Genomic DNA, 17,934 nt, shown 5'->3' on the forward strand with positions numbered 1-17,934 from the left:
GTTTCGGCCACAACACAAGCGGCCTTCATTTTACCGAAATAACCCAGAAGATGAATCCCTGCAGTCACGAAAGCTTTAAATCGAAATTTAATGGTGACATAATTACATTCATACGGCATGAATAGGGGGAAGCAGGGCATCTCTGTCACAGTACTGAGCTAGCGATCCTGAGATCCACGGTTTACACCTGGGTATCAGCCACGAGTGACTCCGTTCGGTTCGAAAGTGCAGAAAGTTTATGGCCTCAGCCTGATCACTGTTGACCGTACAATAAAAATAAACCCCATCATATATTTTAAAAAAATCAGCTTTGAGAATAAAAAGTTTTGCTGAGATTGACACGTGATGAACACTCTTGGCAAGGCATACAAAAACTAATGGTGCTAGCATAGCTAGAGAGACCGCTGAAGTGGCTTACGATGTTCTTCTGTGGCTGTTCTTTCACACATGGCAGTGTCAGCAAGACCACTGTGATTAAATCAGTCTCGGCTGCAGCAAGTTAATGGTCATCGAATGCGGCACGCAAAACAATCCCTGTCGCATGAATTGCAATTCATTACACACTTTTACATGTTCACTAAATTACACACAGGCTAGACCAAATATGTGTAATGTACGATCATCAGAACGTATTTTATAAGAGTCCTGGTTAAAACAAGTAAAACATAAACGGCAGTAAAAAAAATTAGGTCAATACAAAATGATGCAAAAGATAAAAACGATCAAAATACAATTTCAAACCCAGGAACATAATATACGGGTTTTTAGTAGCTTAGAAATAAAATCCCTGGAGTACATGTGTTCAAAACGCATTTCAAAAATGCATTTGCAGTCAACATAAAGAATTAAGAAGCTTATTCACTGTTTCCAACTCAACGTTTAATCCAAGCAAGTGCCATTATGAAAGCAAAATATGTTTGGAAAATCAATGGGATGGCTAAAAGTGTAAACAATATATCCTAACTGTGAACAGGATAACAATTCTTACGTCCTTTACACTTAAAAATATTTTTTTAATGTGGTGGATTTGTTTTAAGTATAAATAAGCTACACGTGACGCATTCCATTAAATTAGCCAGTGTTGTCGTAGTAACACTACATCCTAGACAATCCTGTAAAATCAACACATAAATCACAACACCCAAAATCCAGAGACACTAAAACAGTGTCATTTTGATTCGACTAGGCATTTATTTCTCATATTTTAAAATTAAAACCTAGCGAGTGAAGACAGAGTAGGACAAAACATATTTTAAGAGTAAGGCAGACACATCGGATGACCAACACGTGGTGATTCCAATTAACACTTGGCTGCAGGAAAGCAATCTCAAGTCTGGGTCAGCATAAAAGAAAAACACAACCCATTCATTAACGAACACTCAAGATGAGAACGTTTCTCTCTCAGGCAGTTTACACGTAAAATTTACTGGGGTGCACATCGAGCACACAAACACACGCAGAGCCTACTTTGCACAAGAAAATAATAACCCAATGTACTGCCTTTGCGACACACTCAGAAAGAAAAATGGCAGTGCAATTTCCTAATTCTCCACTTACGCACACATTTTCTACATTGCGTACGAGGCAGTCTCGGGTTCTCTTTTTTGTTGTTGAGCTTCATTCTCATTTGTCGGTCATAAACAGGAAGCGATTACTCCCTAAGACGCCGCTACCACCGGCGGGCTGTGCCGAAACAGGAGAACGTGCTGGGAGGTGGTGGAAGGGAATGGGGGAGATGCATGACCCCGGTTAAAAAAAAAAACCACACCAGCCCCGTGGATACAGGAACACCCTCCGCAAGCACAAGCGCAGTTGCGAGGCAAAGGGAAAGGAGGCCCAGCAGGGAAACGGTCGCCTTTGGGGCAAGTGAAAGAAATGACCGATGTTCAACAGCACTCAAGGGTGGAGCGATAGCGCAATGGTTAGCGCACCGTGCTATGACCTGGCGACCCGAGTTTCATTCCCGGCCACAGACAACATCAGTGGCGAGTGATACCTGGGCCTCCCGTTCACCATCCCACACTGACCAGTGTGGCGAAGTATGATCTAACAATGCCCATGAATTATATAGCATGCAGAGGCCATCATCCACCAGTGGATTGACAAGTGACTTTATTTATTATTTTCGTATTCAGGAGGAATGTAATATGTCCAGTTTGAATTCGGCAAGCAAAGTGGAATGAGACGATGCATACATTATTTTAACAACACCATGCACGCCCCGATGCATGCCCCAATAAACATGCCGACATTGGATCCAGCGTTGCCCCAACGTTCCATGTGTATCGGGTTCTTGTTATTAAGGTGTTTAAAAAAAATTCAGATTACTGTAGTCTCAATGAAAAAAAACACTTCTTATTTTCACATATTCATTGTAATATATATATATTTTTTGTGCCTCTACATATAAAATTGCATACGCAAACAAATGCCGCTGGCTAACATTATTGGTCTGGAAAGTCAATGGGTTGATGGATTGAAGCTATTTTATTTTTACGTGGAGAAAAGAATGGTAGTTTGTTCATTGACTCTTTTACCGATAATGTGCCACCACAGTGCACAAGAGGCTTTTAAAATAATCACAGTTAAAGATGTCTCAAAAGCAAAGATCGAGCTAAGTGCTTTTCAGCAAGTACCTGCTGAAGCTGGTAGAGCACCAGTCTAGCTCGGCCACCTTTGTATCCCTGCTACTAATGTTGATCACGCCACATTACGTAACCTTGTAAGGGAGGGAAGGGGGAAGAGTCCAGCCCAGGCCAGTTGTGCATCGCTGTCATAAATTGAATCCGGGTCACTAAGAATGGTGATCGGTGGCCTAAACTCAGGATGCTAGTTCAGAATGTAACAATGCATCAATGGGGCTTCTTCGCAGGGTTGCCGGGCTCACTCTCCGTGATCAGGTGAGGAGCTCTCTAATTGGGGAGAGCCTCAGAGTCAATCCGCTGCTCCACCGTCTCGAGAGGAGCCAGTTGAGGTGGTTCGGGCACCTGGTAAGGAAGCCCCCCGGTAGACTCCCCCTGTAACTCTACCGGGCAGCACTTCCAACTGGGCGAAGACCCTGAGGCTGGCCCAATACACGCTGGCAGTGGGACTATGTTGCTCAGCTGGCCTGGGAACGCCTAGGAATTCCCCAGGAAGAGCTAGAGTCTGTGTATAGTAGTGTAGTGTATAGTAGTGTATGGTAGTGTGTAGTGTTGTATGGTAGTGTGGAGTGTTGTATGGTAGTGTGGAGTATTGTAGTGTATGGTAGTGTATAGTGTAGCAGTGTATACTGTAGGGCATAGTAGTGTATAGTGTAGTGTATAGTCGTGTATAGTGGTGGTGTATAGTCGTGTGTAGTGTAGTGTATAGTAGTGTATAGTGTAGTCATGTATACTGTAGGGCATAGTAGTATATAGTGATGTAGTGTAGTAGTATATAGTGATGTAGTGCTGGAATCTGTCGCCAGGGAAAGGGAGGTCTGGACCGCCCTACTCAACTTGCTGCTGCCGCGACCCTCACCAGAACAAGCGGACTGAGAAACAAATGAACGAACGAACGATGAATCAATTAAAGAGGTTTTCATTTGTTCACAATACATGCATTAAATCGGGAAGTGTAATCGATTATTTTATAACTTAATAGAATATAAGTAATCGGATCATGTGACCTCTGCAGCTACCAGAAGTTTCTCCATTCACTACAATACATAAAAATGTATTCTTGTGATAAAATCACGACCCCCAATTATGACAATTCTTCAAATCGCGAGGGAGGCAATTTGTTACATGCCTAGCACTAATCACTATGCGCCACTGCTCTACACGAAGACAACGATCGTCCACATACAACCTACACGGACAGTTGTGGTAAGTGCTGTTAGCGAGCACCCATAAAGGCCAGCATGGCACACAAGGAGATGATGTGGCCAGCACCATGCCTGGCTGCCTTTGTCTCCCCCGTGCTGATGTTCTTACTGCACCAGACACTCATTTAAGGCTGGTCTGTTCTTGCGTATGATGGGAATATGTTCAGGAGCTAAATGCCAAAGTCGAGGTCGGCTGGCCACGACAATAGGGCTTCAGAAGAGAGAGCAAGTTCACGTGGTTTCGCTATTCGTCCTCTGTTGCAAGAGGGCAGAAGACAGTGGTTTTCTATGTGGTACACAGTTTGGGTTGCATGGCCATCGAGTCGACTTAGGGGAAAATCCGAGCACCTGTTCCAATATTACTCACTCACCACTGATGTTAGCCGTCGCTGGGAGTTGACCTCTGGCAGCTGGGTCGTAGTGCGGCGCGCTAACCACTGTGCCGCAGGTCCTGATTTAAGTGTGTGCCCGGATGCACGTACGCGCTTTGGTCGGTAAACTGCGCAAGCAATGAAGCAACAATGCCTTCGGAGCAAACCTTCAATCACCCGGCAACCGAAGAGGTTGGACAGTCTCTTGGCAGTAATTAGCCCAATTGAGACAGAAGACTGTCTGGCTTCATGCTACTGCTGAAAAAATAAGAGTGGAATTTGAGATAAAGGATCTGCCCTTGGCAGGGCACTCTTCAGATAACGCAAGGCAATTTGGCATAACTTGTACGAACTGGACTAGTGTATTTTAGTGCCAATGTGTATGCGTATACAACATAACAGTAAGAATCATGCCATTTATTTTTCCAGGGAAGCATCGGAGAGTCTGAATACTTACTTTAAGGAGGGTCCCGATGTTGGGAAACTTCCGTTGAGGAATGATATATGAGAGGAAATGTAAAAATACCCACAGAAAACCCACGTGTACAAAGGGGTACCGCTCAAAGCTCTTGACAAATATATTCAAGAATCCATTGCATCAACTCCTAGCTACCTTGGAGCCCAAACCTACAACACCTGGTATTCACAGGCCGTCTCCCATTTAACTATTAGCCAGGGTGTACTATGCTTAGTTTCCGAGGTCTGATGAAATCGAGCACATTCAGGTTGATATGGTCATGGGCCTGTGCCGCAGGAATGTGGAATTTCCACCACTGGGTTAATCGAGGAGAAAACCAATCAACACTAATTTGAGCAAAAGGACAGTTTGATCGAGTATATGGTATAAATAATGTTAAGAATGTGCTCTCCATTCATGCAAAACATTTAACTTTATTGTCAAGGGCATAAAGTACAAGTGTATTTGTATTTAAAACCGTAGCACCGCAAATTCAGCCAATATCACCAGATGTCAAAAGCGAAGCTGAACAGAGCCTGGTTAATGCTTGGATGGGTGATCAACAGTGCACACAATTCTAGATTTGAAGCTTTCGTGACTGCAAGGATCCATACTCTTTGGTTCTATTCGGTAAAGTCACGTAGGTAAAAAATTAAAACAAAAAATCACGACGTTTCGGCCACAACACAAGAGGCCACTTGTGTTGTGGCTGAAACGTCGTGATTTTGTGTTGTGGCCGAAACGTCGTGATTTTTTGTTTTAATTTTTTACCTATGTGACTTTACTGAATAGAACCAAAGAGTATAGTGCACACAATGTATGAGGATTTGGGCTGTGACATGCTAGAGCAATGAGCAGGATGGCAGTAGAGCAATGAGCTCATATGGGTTGGATTTATTTAGTTGGCCTATAGATTGCATCCATCTGTGTGCCACTGATTATTATGCCCTCATATGTTGAACTTCTTTCGCACCGTACATAGCTGACTGTGCTAATCGGAGGTGCGGGGGAAAGACAACAAACTAAACACAAAAAGCAGTCGTAAAGAAATTCGTTTTCAAACTAGATTTAAAATTTTCAATCTAGATGGTACGTTTCTCTGGTTACTCTGATTTCTGCTCACATGAAGCCAAAAACTCATTAACGCAATGGCCTAACACCCCAAAGTAGGCCCGACTTTGTGTGAATCTCCTGGGTGGCCTAGAGGTGTAAACGATCGTTATTATAAACATGTATTTTTATATACTCGTTGGTCCCTTCGGTAAAGTCACGTAGGTAGAAATAAAACAAAGTAAGTCACGACGTTTCGAACGCAACACAAGTGCCCGTCTTCAGGTGAAAATCGCGATAGCCGCGGTGTCTGCTGCGAGCTGCAACGATGTCTGCTGCCTCGTGAAGAGAAGCTGTTACCAGCAAGAGTTTATATAAGTTTTGAGAAAAAGGTAGCCGAAGTAGTATTCATGGGGTATTATAGTGTAACGGTAATAAATAGCGTGGCATGTTAAAGGAAATTAACTTAGATTAGCATGTTGGATTATAGTGCAGTTAATGAGCTTCCGTAGCGCATAAGAGCTCAGATTAGCATGTAGGATTAGCATATGTATTTTGATGAGAGAAGCATGTAAAAGTTAATGAAAAAAAGCAAGTTAGTAGCTTGCTTCTCTCATTAAAACACATTCTCTCTCTCCCCAGAGCTGTTCTTATGCTAAGTTCAGTAACTTTAACACGCTATTTATTACACATAGACTGACATTGACTTGCTCATCTCTCATTGACTTTAAAATGATATTCTCATTAACTTCGCTCATTGTTTTGACATGCTTTTCTCATTAACTTTAACATGCTATTTTTGGTTACACATAGACTGACATTAAAGCTGTCTCTGGTGTGGACCAATCAGTTTCAAGGGCAATGCATCATATTATCAGAGTATGTTTTTTTGTTTGCATTCTGACCACAAGTATTGTGGTTAATGCAGACATGATTCCTTGTAAAAGGTTTCAGTTTGATGTTTTAATATCCTAACACCTATATTCTTAGCTCTTTCGGTAAAGTCACGTTGAAGGGAAACAATAAAATAATAAAATATATAAAACGTGACTTTACCGAAAGAGCTAAGAATATGAATTACTGCAGTCACGAAAGCTTTAAATCAAAATCCTAACACCTGTTTAGTTGCAGAAAAAAGGGAAAAACCTTTTATTGTATGGTGAATATTAATGTGATGATGGCACTTTGAAAAGCAGATTTATTGATGTAAACCAAAATTAAATTAACTTCACTTGACTATAAATTTGTATTATGTTACACAGATAAATATGTATATATGTGCACGCAACAAAGTCACAGGTTTGGAAAATAAAATGTAAGTACAAAAAGTATAAGGATAGCAAATATACTTTAGTTTCCAAAGTAACCAGGAACACAAACGCTAATAATGCATAAACTATTCGTGCACACGTGCGCTGCCTCAAAAAACGCTCACCTCTAATTCCTGCAGTCCTGGAATATAATCCAAAAGCATTATACTCCCAGTTAAATAAATACAAAGTAATTAAAGTACAACAACAACAAAAACCCCAACCACAATCCGATTCAAATTGAAAAGCTTAATCATGGCCAGTGGAGGTCTGGGTGGGCAGGGCTGGTGGGGGGGGCAGTCTATCGCCACCCACATGCCAGTTTGGCACACGAAGCACACAAGCTGTGCACACGCAATCACGTGGCACGCCACAAGCATGAAAAACAGCCCTCTGTGTTCTTCCCCAATAATTTGCCTCGGCGACTCACTTGTACAGTACTCTAAGCCAGTGAACCAACCGCACTGGGACATTTGCCCTGTAGGACAGGACCTGCCACCCATTGTGAACGTTCGTTTCGCTACCCGCTCTTTCTTCCCAATGGCAGGTCCCTGGCTCAAACCACCTTTATCAGGTCCAATTTTGAGCTTTCCCCTTCGTTTAACTCTGGATTTTCCTTCATTCCTTCGAGTTGTCAAACGGCATCCTTATTTTTTGGCCACTTGGCCCATTTCCCAACTTCCCTAATCCTTCCAGAACTTCCTTCACCAAGCCCTCACCTCTGAGAATATGCCCGATGTATATTTTTGTTGACTTTTTCGCAAAGGCTATTCGACTTTTCGTCTCCTGAACCTGCTCTAGCATTTTGCATTTCTTTCAATCCATCTGGTTTTGTTAATTAACGCTGCTTGTAATGGCAACTCAACTCCAGGCCTCGGCGTGTTCATGGATGGCTATCGCCTAAAACGATCGGCTACCCTGTGACAAGGGCTTTCCAGGTTATAAAGCCAAGGTGCCTTACATAATGTAATGCTACTGGCACCTGCGTACGAACATACGTATGGTTTTGTAATGCCCTCCCGGTTCATAGAGTAAAAGGTAAATGTGCAGCCTTGAAATGTCTTGCTCAGGATCCTACCACCGGCAGATGAAGCTTTAGAGAGGCCCTCGAGAGGGCATTTGGCCTACTCTTCCGCAACCGGTGAGACGTCTCGGAAAAAGGTGGGCCATACCCAAACGTTACCCCACCTAGGTCGGCAGATCTTGACCCCACCTGGCCACACGGCGGTGCTCCACAAAACCAGAGAGCTGCTGTTGCAACCACTGCGACGAGAGGCTGACCGTGCAGCACCTCGATGTCACCCGCTGCTCGAGGAAGGCCCCTGCACTGTGCAGCAGGCAAACCTGTGAGCGCTGAGATGCGCTCGCCACTGGAAGGGCGTTCGACTTTGACGGACGGACGCGGAAAGAAGACCTCACCACATGCGACCAGCCGATCGCCACACTGTGGTGCACCCATTTATACTGCCAGAGTGGACAGAGGTTGGGAGGGGGGGGGTAAGGCGACTGGATTTCAAATCCATTGTTTTCAGCATTATATACCGCGGCAACATCCCTGGTTCATAGATAAGGTGCTACTTTGTCTCGGCGATTTAACAAACCCCTTGACCTGGTTATTTCTTGTATCGCTTACAAGTGTGTACCGTGTTGTGCGCAACGCGTCAACAAGATGCATCCGAGCGTGTACTGCAGCATCAGTGAACGCCTTCTCAAACACACACTCCAGGCTTTGCGCTCATGAATGTTATCGCACACGGCACCATCCCATAAAAACCAATGGTGCTTTATCTTCCAGGCACATTTCGTATCAGCAGACAGCAGTTGGGTGAGCATATGGATGAGGTTGCCGGGGCAGCGGCTCTACAATGGGCTTGTGCATGAGGATGCATCTACACATAAGGTCCCATAGTCAATCCGCTGCTGGATGAAGCCCTCCCTCCCTGCGCTATGCAGCACGTGGAGTTATTTGACCATACGTCACCACGCTGGCCAGTGCGGGTTGGCGAGGGCATCAATGTGGGAGCATAGACATACAATACAATGGATTTTTCTGCAATACCCACCATGTACTCCCACAGCCTATAATGCCCGTTACGCATGGTATTGACCCAAAACAACACTATGCCAGCTCAATACTGTTGATTTACCGAGCTCCAACAAGGTGCTAGGGAGGAAAGGGGTTGGCGGGGGGTGGAGTACAGCAATTCGGCTGCTTCTGTACCAATTACGGAGCACTCACCAGGTCCTTTGGCTTCTGGGTGACCCGCGTGCCATTCGGCAGGTAGTAGGTAATGTCAAATGCGGGGCTTATCAACTTCCTGTGGGAGAAGGGTAAGCAGAAGGTATCAACAAATCAAGACTGCGAAAGGGTTTCTGTACGAAATAATGGCCAAGTATTATTTTTATCCAACTGGAATATTGCATCTCGAGGACTTATTTCATCTCAAAAGGTTCTCCTGTACAAAGGCGTGAGTTGACAGTGCCCAGCCCCATTTGTAACGCCAGAACCTCTGATGGATATTCCACATTTTCCTCGTTTTAAAAAAGGACTTTGTTTATCTCAGACCGTTAACACAGAGATGGAAGATTGCACTCAGGTTTCCAGGCCGTAATGCTCACACAGTCAAACCTAAGATTTCTGATCAGAAGCACAAAAGGCCTTCTTTGTTAAGTCAGTTACAAAACACACACTGCTGCACAACTGTCAACTGGCTGACAATGAAAGCTGAGTCATCATTCAGCAATGACACCCTGCCTTAAAAACAGCTGATCTAACAAATGCTGGCTCCCCTTATAATTACACATCCTGCTGTGGCTGATGCTAGTCTCAGCAGCAATGTGCATTCTGTATCCTGGATGTGAATTCACAATGAACTTACTCGTTCTTTTCCAGCTCAAGCACCAGTGTCTCCCCCTCAATCTCGATCTCAAATTTCGTGCTGTCCGGATGCCCCTCCTGAGGATAAATGCATCACACACAAATACATCCATCATAACATTGGCAGGCAACAAGCCTAAAGGGCAATGCATTGCGAGACCAAAACCAAGCAACAAAGAATATGATTCAGGTGACTTCACCATCACGGAGTAACGAGAGCGATAAGGGTCGATAGGAACCAACTCAAATATTTTTCATTCTAACACAAGCGGGCAAAACCTACCCATCTGTGTTTTTTCAACCAACACATCAATGGTTGTTTTCACCATACCTGCCGGGTACTAGTCTATTTTTCCAAGTTACTTTCCCCCCCCCCCCCCCCGTGTCCTCAGCTTCCCACTTCTAGCCCCGCCTACTTCCCCCCCCTAGCCTCACTTCTTCTCCCCCTAGCGCTCACAGAGCCCCCTTCCCCTACCCCACCCCCCCTATCTCTCTCTCCCCCCTTGCTCCTACCCCATTTCTTACCTATATAACCTCTTGCCACGGCAGCTCTCTCGCCTACTTCAGAATTTTTTCTTGCTGTGGTTGTTCCACCTGATGAGGATTGCTTGTGTTGCGATCGAAACGTCGTGATGTTTTATTTTATTTCTACCAGAGAGTACATCAATAGCAATCAAACATAATCCTGTATGCACAGAGCCTAATTTACCACATGTAAACTACTCCAACAAAATCTGGTTTTACTGCAGTCCCATGCACAGCCACACACACAAAACGTGGGCTGTGACATATCATAACTGGGAAAGCATGCGTAGGGTCAAATATTCCTGAATGCGACCTATCTCATCACATCTGGGAGCTGTGCAGGGTTGAGCCTAATTAGTGCTTGGACAGGACACTGCTGGGTGTTGTAAGCTTGGGCTGCCACAAGATGGCCAGGAGTTGGCTGCGGCAATAAATTCTTGACGATGTGCGTTATCTGTGTGCACCTTTTGAGTGCTACTCCCTCATACCTGGGATTTACCCAGGCACTCCAGGCTCCTCCCACATGTCAATCAATCTTTAACAGAAATGGCCATACATACCAATGCATCCTAAATACAAGTCAAGGATTTCCTGGATATATAAAGGACATTATTTTCCTGGCTGTACCAGACCAAATAACTCAAAACATCAAATCTCAGGAAGATAATTATAATCGACCAACACACATAAAACAAGTATTTGCAAGCACATAAGCACTTTGAACAATTGTATGCAACTGGAAGTATCTTATGCAAAGTTCGTGCTTAATATCATGGACAGAGATAAATGGAAGCGCATTATCACCAACGTCTTTGAAAAAGCACGTGCTCACAAACCCCACCTTCCGCAACCTGCACCGACCAGCTGGCCAGAGTGGTGAAGCATGATCACATGACCTCCCCCAAGACCCACGTGGTATGGGGAGAAGTGCATCACTGAGGTGTCGCACCACTCCCTCTCTGGGCCTGTTCTGAAAGTTAGATATTTTACCGAACCAGGTAAGGCCCACTGAGCTATATAGCTCTTTTCTCAGAAGCGACATGGCCATCACAAATGACAGCGCAAACAGAGTGGCTTATGATGTTGAAATTTATAACGGCCAAATACTCTAAACGCATATTGATTCTAAATGTGGAGGGGAAAAATCAAAGGACCGGAAGAAAAATCCACGCAACTACAGGGAGAGACACACGCAAACTCCAAAGATACAGATAGCAGGCGTCAGGGTTCGGATCGAACCCACGACCTCCTGCATACCAGGCGAAGTAGTTAACATCTTGTGGCCGCGGCGTCCCACCGTCCTGCTGCCCCCCCCCCCCCCCAACACACGATTTTTACAGCAAACGACGCACGGCTGACAGGGGGGCAGAGGGCAAGCTTACGTCGCTGCTTGGGTCAAGATACCGCTTGTGGCGGTCGGACACGAGGCGCGGCACCACGACGCTGAACTTCTCCAGCTCCTGCAACTGTCGTGACCACCGGCCGCTCGCACTCTCTGCACCGGGGGGAAAAAACAAAAAAAACAACAGCGTTGCTCCAGCTTTAGTTTCGCCGCACGACACGGGCTAACCGACTGACCGCAGGGGAATAAAATAAAAACATCATCACAAAGACAAAGACACACAATGTACTTTATATGAAAACACAGCCATATGCTATGCCTATGGACCAAATCTCCCACAATCATAGAGCCCAATCTCGACAGATCTCGAAAGCTAAGCAGGCTGGACAGGCGACCAACGTGCATCAAACAGGGGTGTTGTAGGTGACTGTGGGACTAACGTTGTTAGCAAAAGGCAGTACAGAAAAAATGTTTGTACTGTACTATGCTCCCCACCTTCACCAACCCACACAGCCCAGCCTGATGAAGTATGGTAAAAAAAAACCCGTGTGGCCCTCACAGCACGGGGAGGGGCCCTTGTGCGGCAGTGGCCTGTCCAAGGGCTGCATATGTACATTTATTATACACTGGACTTTGAGTCTTAACCGACTTGCCCAGATGAAAATACCCCTGTAACAAAAATATATCAAATTGGCGTTTACCCGGTAAACAATGCGAGGGAATAAACCAACCCCAAATGGTTGCTCAATGGTGATGAAAAAAATGATGTAATACATGAACAAGCCACAGCAAGTTGGAGAGCTTTTGCAAAACTAAACGTCATAATGAAACGCACCTTACTGATGTGCCTAAAGAAGAAAGCAATCATTCAGTGCACACTACCCTGCTATGGCACACTATCCTGCTATGACACACTACCCTGCTATGACACACTACCCTGCTATGACACACTACCCTGCTATGCATCAGAAACATGAACATTGACATAAAGAATGGAAACTAACTGAAAGGTGGGCAAGAAAGCATGGAGGGACAATGATGCATGCCCCGGAATTACACCGAGAGACGGAAATAGGAACACACGAATCGAACTGAAGTTAGAGACATCATATTGACTATAAAGCAAAGCAAGTGGGCTGGGGCAGGACACATTATGGTGCGAGAGGACAATGGCTCACGGTTTGGATTGGTGATTGAATGGCAGCCAAGTCAGGGAAACGAACCTGTTGGATAATTCATCCCAGTGCTCCACTCAGCAATCAATCTCAGGCACTGTGGCCTCTAGAAGCGAGAGATATTGTTGATAAATAACGCTGCCTATGAATGGACTGGAAGACGTGTAAGCATCATTAGCGCGCGTCTATTCTGGATGGTAAGGTCCAAGGCATGAGGGGGTGGTCGGGCATCACGGCCAGCAGCCTTTGTATCAGTAGAGCTGGCACACACACACACGGTGCCCCTATTCAAGCACAGCCAACATGACCTAACATAATTTAGAGTGGCATCAGTGAGCAATGGCTTCACACTGGCAGGGAATCCCATTGCTGGGCTGGGACTTCAATTAATGACCATTGTAAATATTGCGTCCATGGTTCCACTCAATGCGTCACAGCAGGTAAGAGAGACTGATTGAAAACTTTACTTTTAACATAGACTAGTTATGCTGAAATTCATTCTCAAATTTAATTCAACGGAGAGATGCATGCTCAGAATTAACACTGAGAAACAGCGGTGAAATCCGTGGATCTGAAGACAAATGCAAATTTGGGACACTGCAACGTTTTGGGCAGGACACATAGTGAGACGGGATGCCAGCGATGCATGAGTTTGATGATGAAATGCCAGCAAAAAGATGGAACACGCCCGAGAGGTCAAGCATCACAAAGATGGAGTGACAAGAATCGCTCATGTGCAGGAGTGACGTGGACCGTGGAATTGCAAGGACCGTCTGGGATGAAGATGACATCGTGTCGCCTTCATCCATCAGTGGATAGAACAAAGCTGATAATGATGGATAGCTTGGGATTGGATTTGCTTGATTATTCTTGTCCATGTATGCTTGTCGTGCCAAACCAGGCGACAGCCGCTTCATCGGCAGTGTGGAGAGAAGGCCCAAACATCCATAATAAGCACATTTTCTGCTCCTACGATATAAATATTCATCACAGGTTTGTGAATCAAGTTTATCAAGTCAAAATAAGATTCTTACGTTAGGCCCTCTGCTATGGAAAGAGACTAAGTACAGAGTGTGCCTTTATATAGTATTTAGAAGTGTAATATAAATGGTTATCGTTCTACAGTACAAGTATGTTGAACTTCTTTCACAGCATACACAGCACACCGTGCTAATCTGAGGTGCGAAGAAGGACAACAGTACACACACCAATGCTTCGTGTGCCAATGTTGATCCTAATAGGTGTTCACTAACTTTCCCTGCAATTGTATGTTCACATGTAGCATGTACAGTCCCTTTTATAAATTCACTGCTGGATGAGGGCCTCCCAACACCTGTGCAGGTTGTATCATGTGACCAAAACTTCACCACGTTGATCAGTACGAGTTGAATGCAGGGAGCATAGATGTGGAAAAGTAGAGTACAACGATGGATTATGCTGCATTTGCTCTCTGCCCACCACAACGCTGCACCAACAGCTGCCTATGACAGTCTAGCTGCTGTGCATGGTGATCACCCATTGCAGTGCTATAGGCTGTATAATAAGGATGGGCCATTCTTTTTCTGATGATATATTTATACGAAGTACAGCATTAATCTGTGCTTATTTGAATTCAACAAAAATACCATGGACAGACAAGATGAGTGTAAGAAATGTTTGACGGATAGCTGGTCCGCAAATAATGTGAATAAGAATGATTAGAGAAAGGCGAGTTAGATTTCCTGATACAGGACAGTAGACTAGGCCTATGTTAGCTTGATGATTTCCTCATTACATCAGCAATGAAAATCCACAACACCTAAGTGCATAACATCCCAGAAATAGCAGCTCATCATGCAATAGGACACCCTAAGAATTTACCCGAATTGAGTAGGGTTCTGGAAAAAACAACAAAGTTATAACCCACAGATAGATGTATTAAAGAAGCCCATGCTAGCTTCATTGGAACAATTTGCAATTCACTTTTAATAGTTATTATTCTATCACTTCCACACAGATGGTCGGGACAATCGACTCAACAGTTTAATTGTAATCCACTTAATCGACCTACTCTCAAAAGAAAGGCTACATTTTGGACAATGTTCTTGGGAAGGTTATCAAGCTTTTCCAGGACCATCCCTCATGTATCTATGCCAGTCTGCGAGTGTCTTGATGTGATATCTGGGCGGTAAAATTGGTACCACTCTGTAGGACAGCAGTGGTTTTCCGAATGGGTCTGACAGACATGTGAAAGCTCAGAGGCGTTCGAGAGGCAGTGACAGAACCGAGCCAGCACTGCTGAGATCCTGGGCTCTAAACCCAGTTGAGTAAACTTCAGATCCTCAAGGAGCTCCCAGCAAGTGGAGAGGAACGTTGGACATCAAGCCGAAAAACACGCGGTACACAACCCGAAAACGCATCGGGCGAGCTATCCAGCAGAGTCGAGACACCGCCAATAATGCATAAACAGACTTCATACGTTTCGGTGTTGTGGTAAGTCGTGGGCAGGAGAGCGCAGTGAAGCAAAATCCATTATTGTACTGCGCTTCTATGCTCCTACGCCTTCAACAATCCACACCGACCAGTGTGGTGAAGTATGATCAAATAACCACCCCCACCCTCCCTGTGTGGGAAGGCCCTCATCCAGCAGTGGATTGATCATGGTACGTGTACCATGGCTTCTCAGATCGTTCACAATGTATACTTTTACCATCCCAAACGCAATTTCAAAAGTATACAATTTTATACACTTTGGTTCTTTCGGTAAAGTCACGTAGGTATAAAAAATATTACCGTAAAAATTACCGAAACGTCGTGATTTACGGTAATATTTTTTTATATATATACCTACGTGACTTTACCGAAAGAACCAAAGAGTATGGATCCCTGCAGTCACGAAAACTTCAAATCTATACAATTTAACTTTCCATAAGTTTTGGCGGCTGAGACCCCTACAAAGATTGAGGCCACCCCAAATGCCACCCACATCTACCTTTAACATTGAACTCGTCAAGACATGGAGATGTGTAAGAATGGGTTTTACCCTTTCTGCCAATAAAACAGTAGGTAGGTGTTAAAGATGTTCAAACATCAAACAGAAACATTTTTTTTGCAAGGAATCATGTCTGCATTAACCACACGTACTTTTTGGTGAACATGCAAACAAAAAAACATGCTCTGATTAGTACATGATGATGCATTGTCTTTGAGAACTGTCTGGTCCGCACCAGAGACAGCTTTCTTTAGAGCCAAGTCTCAACCCAGTGTTAGGGCAGAGGACGCCCAAAGGCGACCAGCACCAAGACAATGCCACTATCAGGACACTGACAGCTCGGGTTTGAGCAGCTACATCATGGTACCACCCTTGCCACTATCAAAATATAATAATAGGATTTACCCTTTCTGGGAATTAAAAAAAACAGTCGTGATAAGAAAACACCAAACAGAAACCTTTTTGTAAGGAATCAATACTCATCAGAGCAATGCGGTTTTTGTTTCCACGTTCGCCACAAGTACATGCCGTTGATTCCTTGCAAAAAGATTTATGTTTGGTGTTATAAAATCTTAACACCTGCTGTTTTATTGCCAGAAAGGGTCAAACTTATTTTGACATTTTGATACTGGCAAGGGAGGTCCCATGACATCAAGTTTCGTGCTTTGCAGGAGGGCCGTTGCACGAAACGTCGTGTGCTATATCATCCCCCTGCTTGGCGAACGTGCGCGCGAGTTCCGTCAACCGCGCCGCTGTCAACGCAGCGCCAAAATAATAATAATGATGATGTCTTACCTTGAGCAGCGTGCTCCGTGAGGAGCTCCTCCGCGCTGGGGACGTCCTCCGCGCTGGGGACGTCCTCCGCGCTCAGCCCCGCGCACAGCAGGCAGAGGAGAGTCAAGGCTCGGAGCGAGGCCATGGCGGAGTCGTGGAGCTTCCTCCTCCTCCTCCGTCAGCGGGGTACAGAGAGCGAGAGGCCGCTGCTGTTGCTGCTTCAACCGACGGCGTTACGTACAAAGTATTTATATTTATTTGTTTTTAAACCTCCCCCACCCACCCACCACCCACCACAACTAAACTAAAAGAGAATGAATGATGAGAGTCCGCGGCGAGAGAGCGGTGGAAAGAGACGCGGACCTCTCTCTGTCTCTGTGGTGTCGGGGAGCGGCGGCTTCACGAGAATCCGTGCCGCCGGGGCCGGGGCCCCCTCGACACGCTCGCGACTGTCCGGGAGGAGGAATCTCAGGCGAACGACAAGCAACAAGGGACGACAAAACGAGAGGGTTTTGTCAGGGGGACTGTGGGGAAGCGAAAAGTCGTCGGGGGGTCCAGCAACTTCCCTCGACAAGCCGCCGAGTGACTTCCCACGGCGGGCGGGCGGGCGGGCGGATGAACAAACTAAAAAAATAAAAATATATAAAGTTTTACGTTTGGGTTAAAACGAGCTTTCGTGGATCTGTTGTTGTTGCAGCAGCAGCAGCAATGAAAGAAAGCGAGACACTTAATTGCACGCGATTGGTTTTGTTTTTTGCGACGTCAACAACAACAATAACAACGACGAAGACTACGACAGACGGTTGAAGCTTCTAGACGTGCGCTGTGTTTGTGCCACATTTCCTGCCACACCGCCGCCCATGTGCCTCTCTCTTTCTCTCTCTCTCGGCTTCCCCTCCCTCCCTCCTGCTAGTTGTTTTTATGCAACGAAAGCTCCTTCCCACCTGTTTTTTTTTTACTTTGTCACCGCCCTCCCGAATCGGTGCGAGCTCACAATTGACCCCCGCGGCCTCAGCAACGCGATGCGATGACGATTCGTAGCAACTCCCTTGAACCCGTGTTTATTTATCAACACACAAATCATTTTGTTTGCGGGTTAGGGAGGAGGTAGGTGGGTTTTTTGTTTGTTTGTTTGTTGTTGTAGTTGTTTTTTACTTGAAACTTTCGCGACTGCGGAAATTCGTGGTCCTTTGGTTCTTTCGGTAGAGTCAAATGGATAGAAAAAATAACGCAA

The 17,934-nt window shown here is 45.1% G+C and overlaps 1 protein-coding gene across 3 annotated transcripts in view; it reads right to left on the bottom strand.

Annotated features, from left to right (window-relative positions):
* LOC116941244 (disintegrin and metalloproteinase domain-containing protein 12-like) overlaps nt 1-17,629 on the bottom strand; it is a 58,512-nt gene extending 40,883 nt beyond the window's left edge. The window contains exons 1-5 of one of the 3 annotated variants that reach the window (XM_032952090.2): nt 17,064-17,629; nt 16,722-16,915; nt 11,821-11,933; nt 9,915-9,991; nt 9,275-9,353 (exon numbers count right to left, since the gene is read on the bottom strand). In XM_032952090.2, coding sequence (XP_032807981.2) covers nt 9,275-9,353; nt 9,915-9,991; nt 11,821-11,933; nt 16,722-16,845 — 393 coding nt within the window. In that variant the 5' untranslated portion in view covers nt 16,846-16,915; nt 17,064-17,629. Of the gene's footprint in view, nt 1-9,274; nt 9,354-9,914; nt 9,992-11,820; nt 11,934-16,721 lie in introns of all 3 variants that reach the window. The other 2 variants (XM_032952091.2, XM_032952092.2) reach the window with 2 other exon arrangements.
* Nucleotides 17,630-17,934: the final 305 nt, after the last annotated feature.

Source organism: Petromyzon marinus, chromosome 11, assembly GCF_048934315.1.
Source record: "Petromyzon marinus isolate PM22_M1 ecotype Great Lakes invasive population chromosome 11, UKy_Petmar_22M1.pri1.0, whole genome shotgun sequence".
Taxonomy (NCBI): Eukaryota; Metazoa; Chordata; class Hyperoartia; order Petromyzontiformes; family Petromyzontidae; genus Petromyzon; species Petromyzon marinus.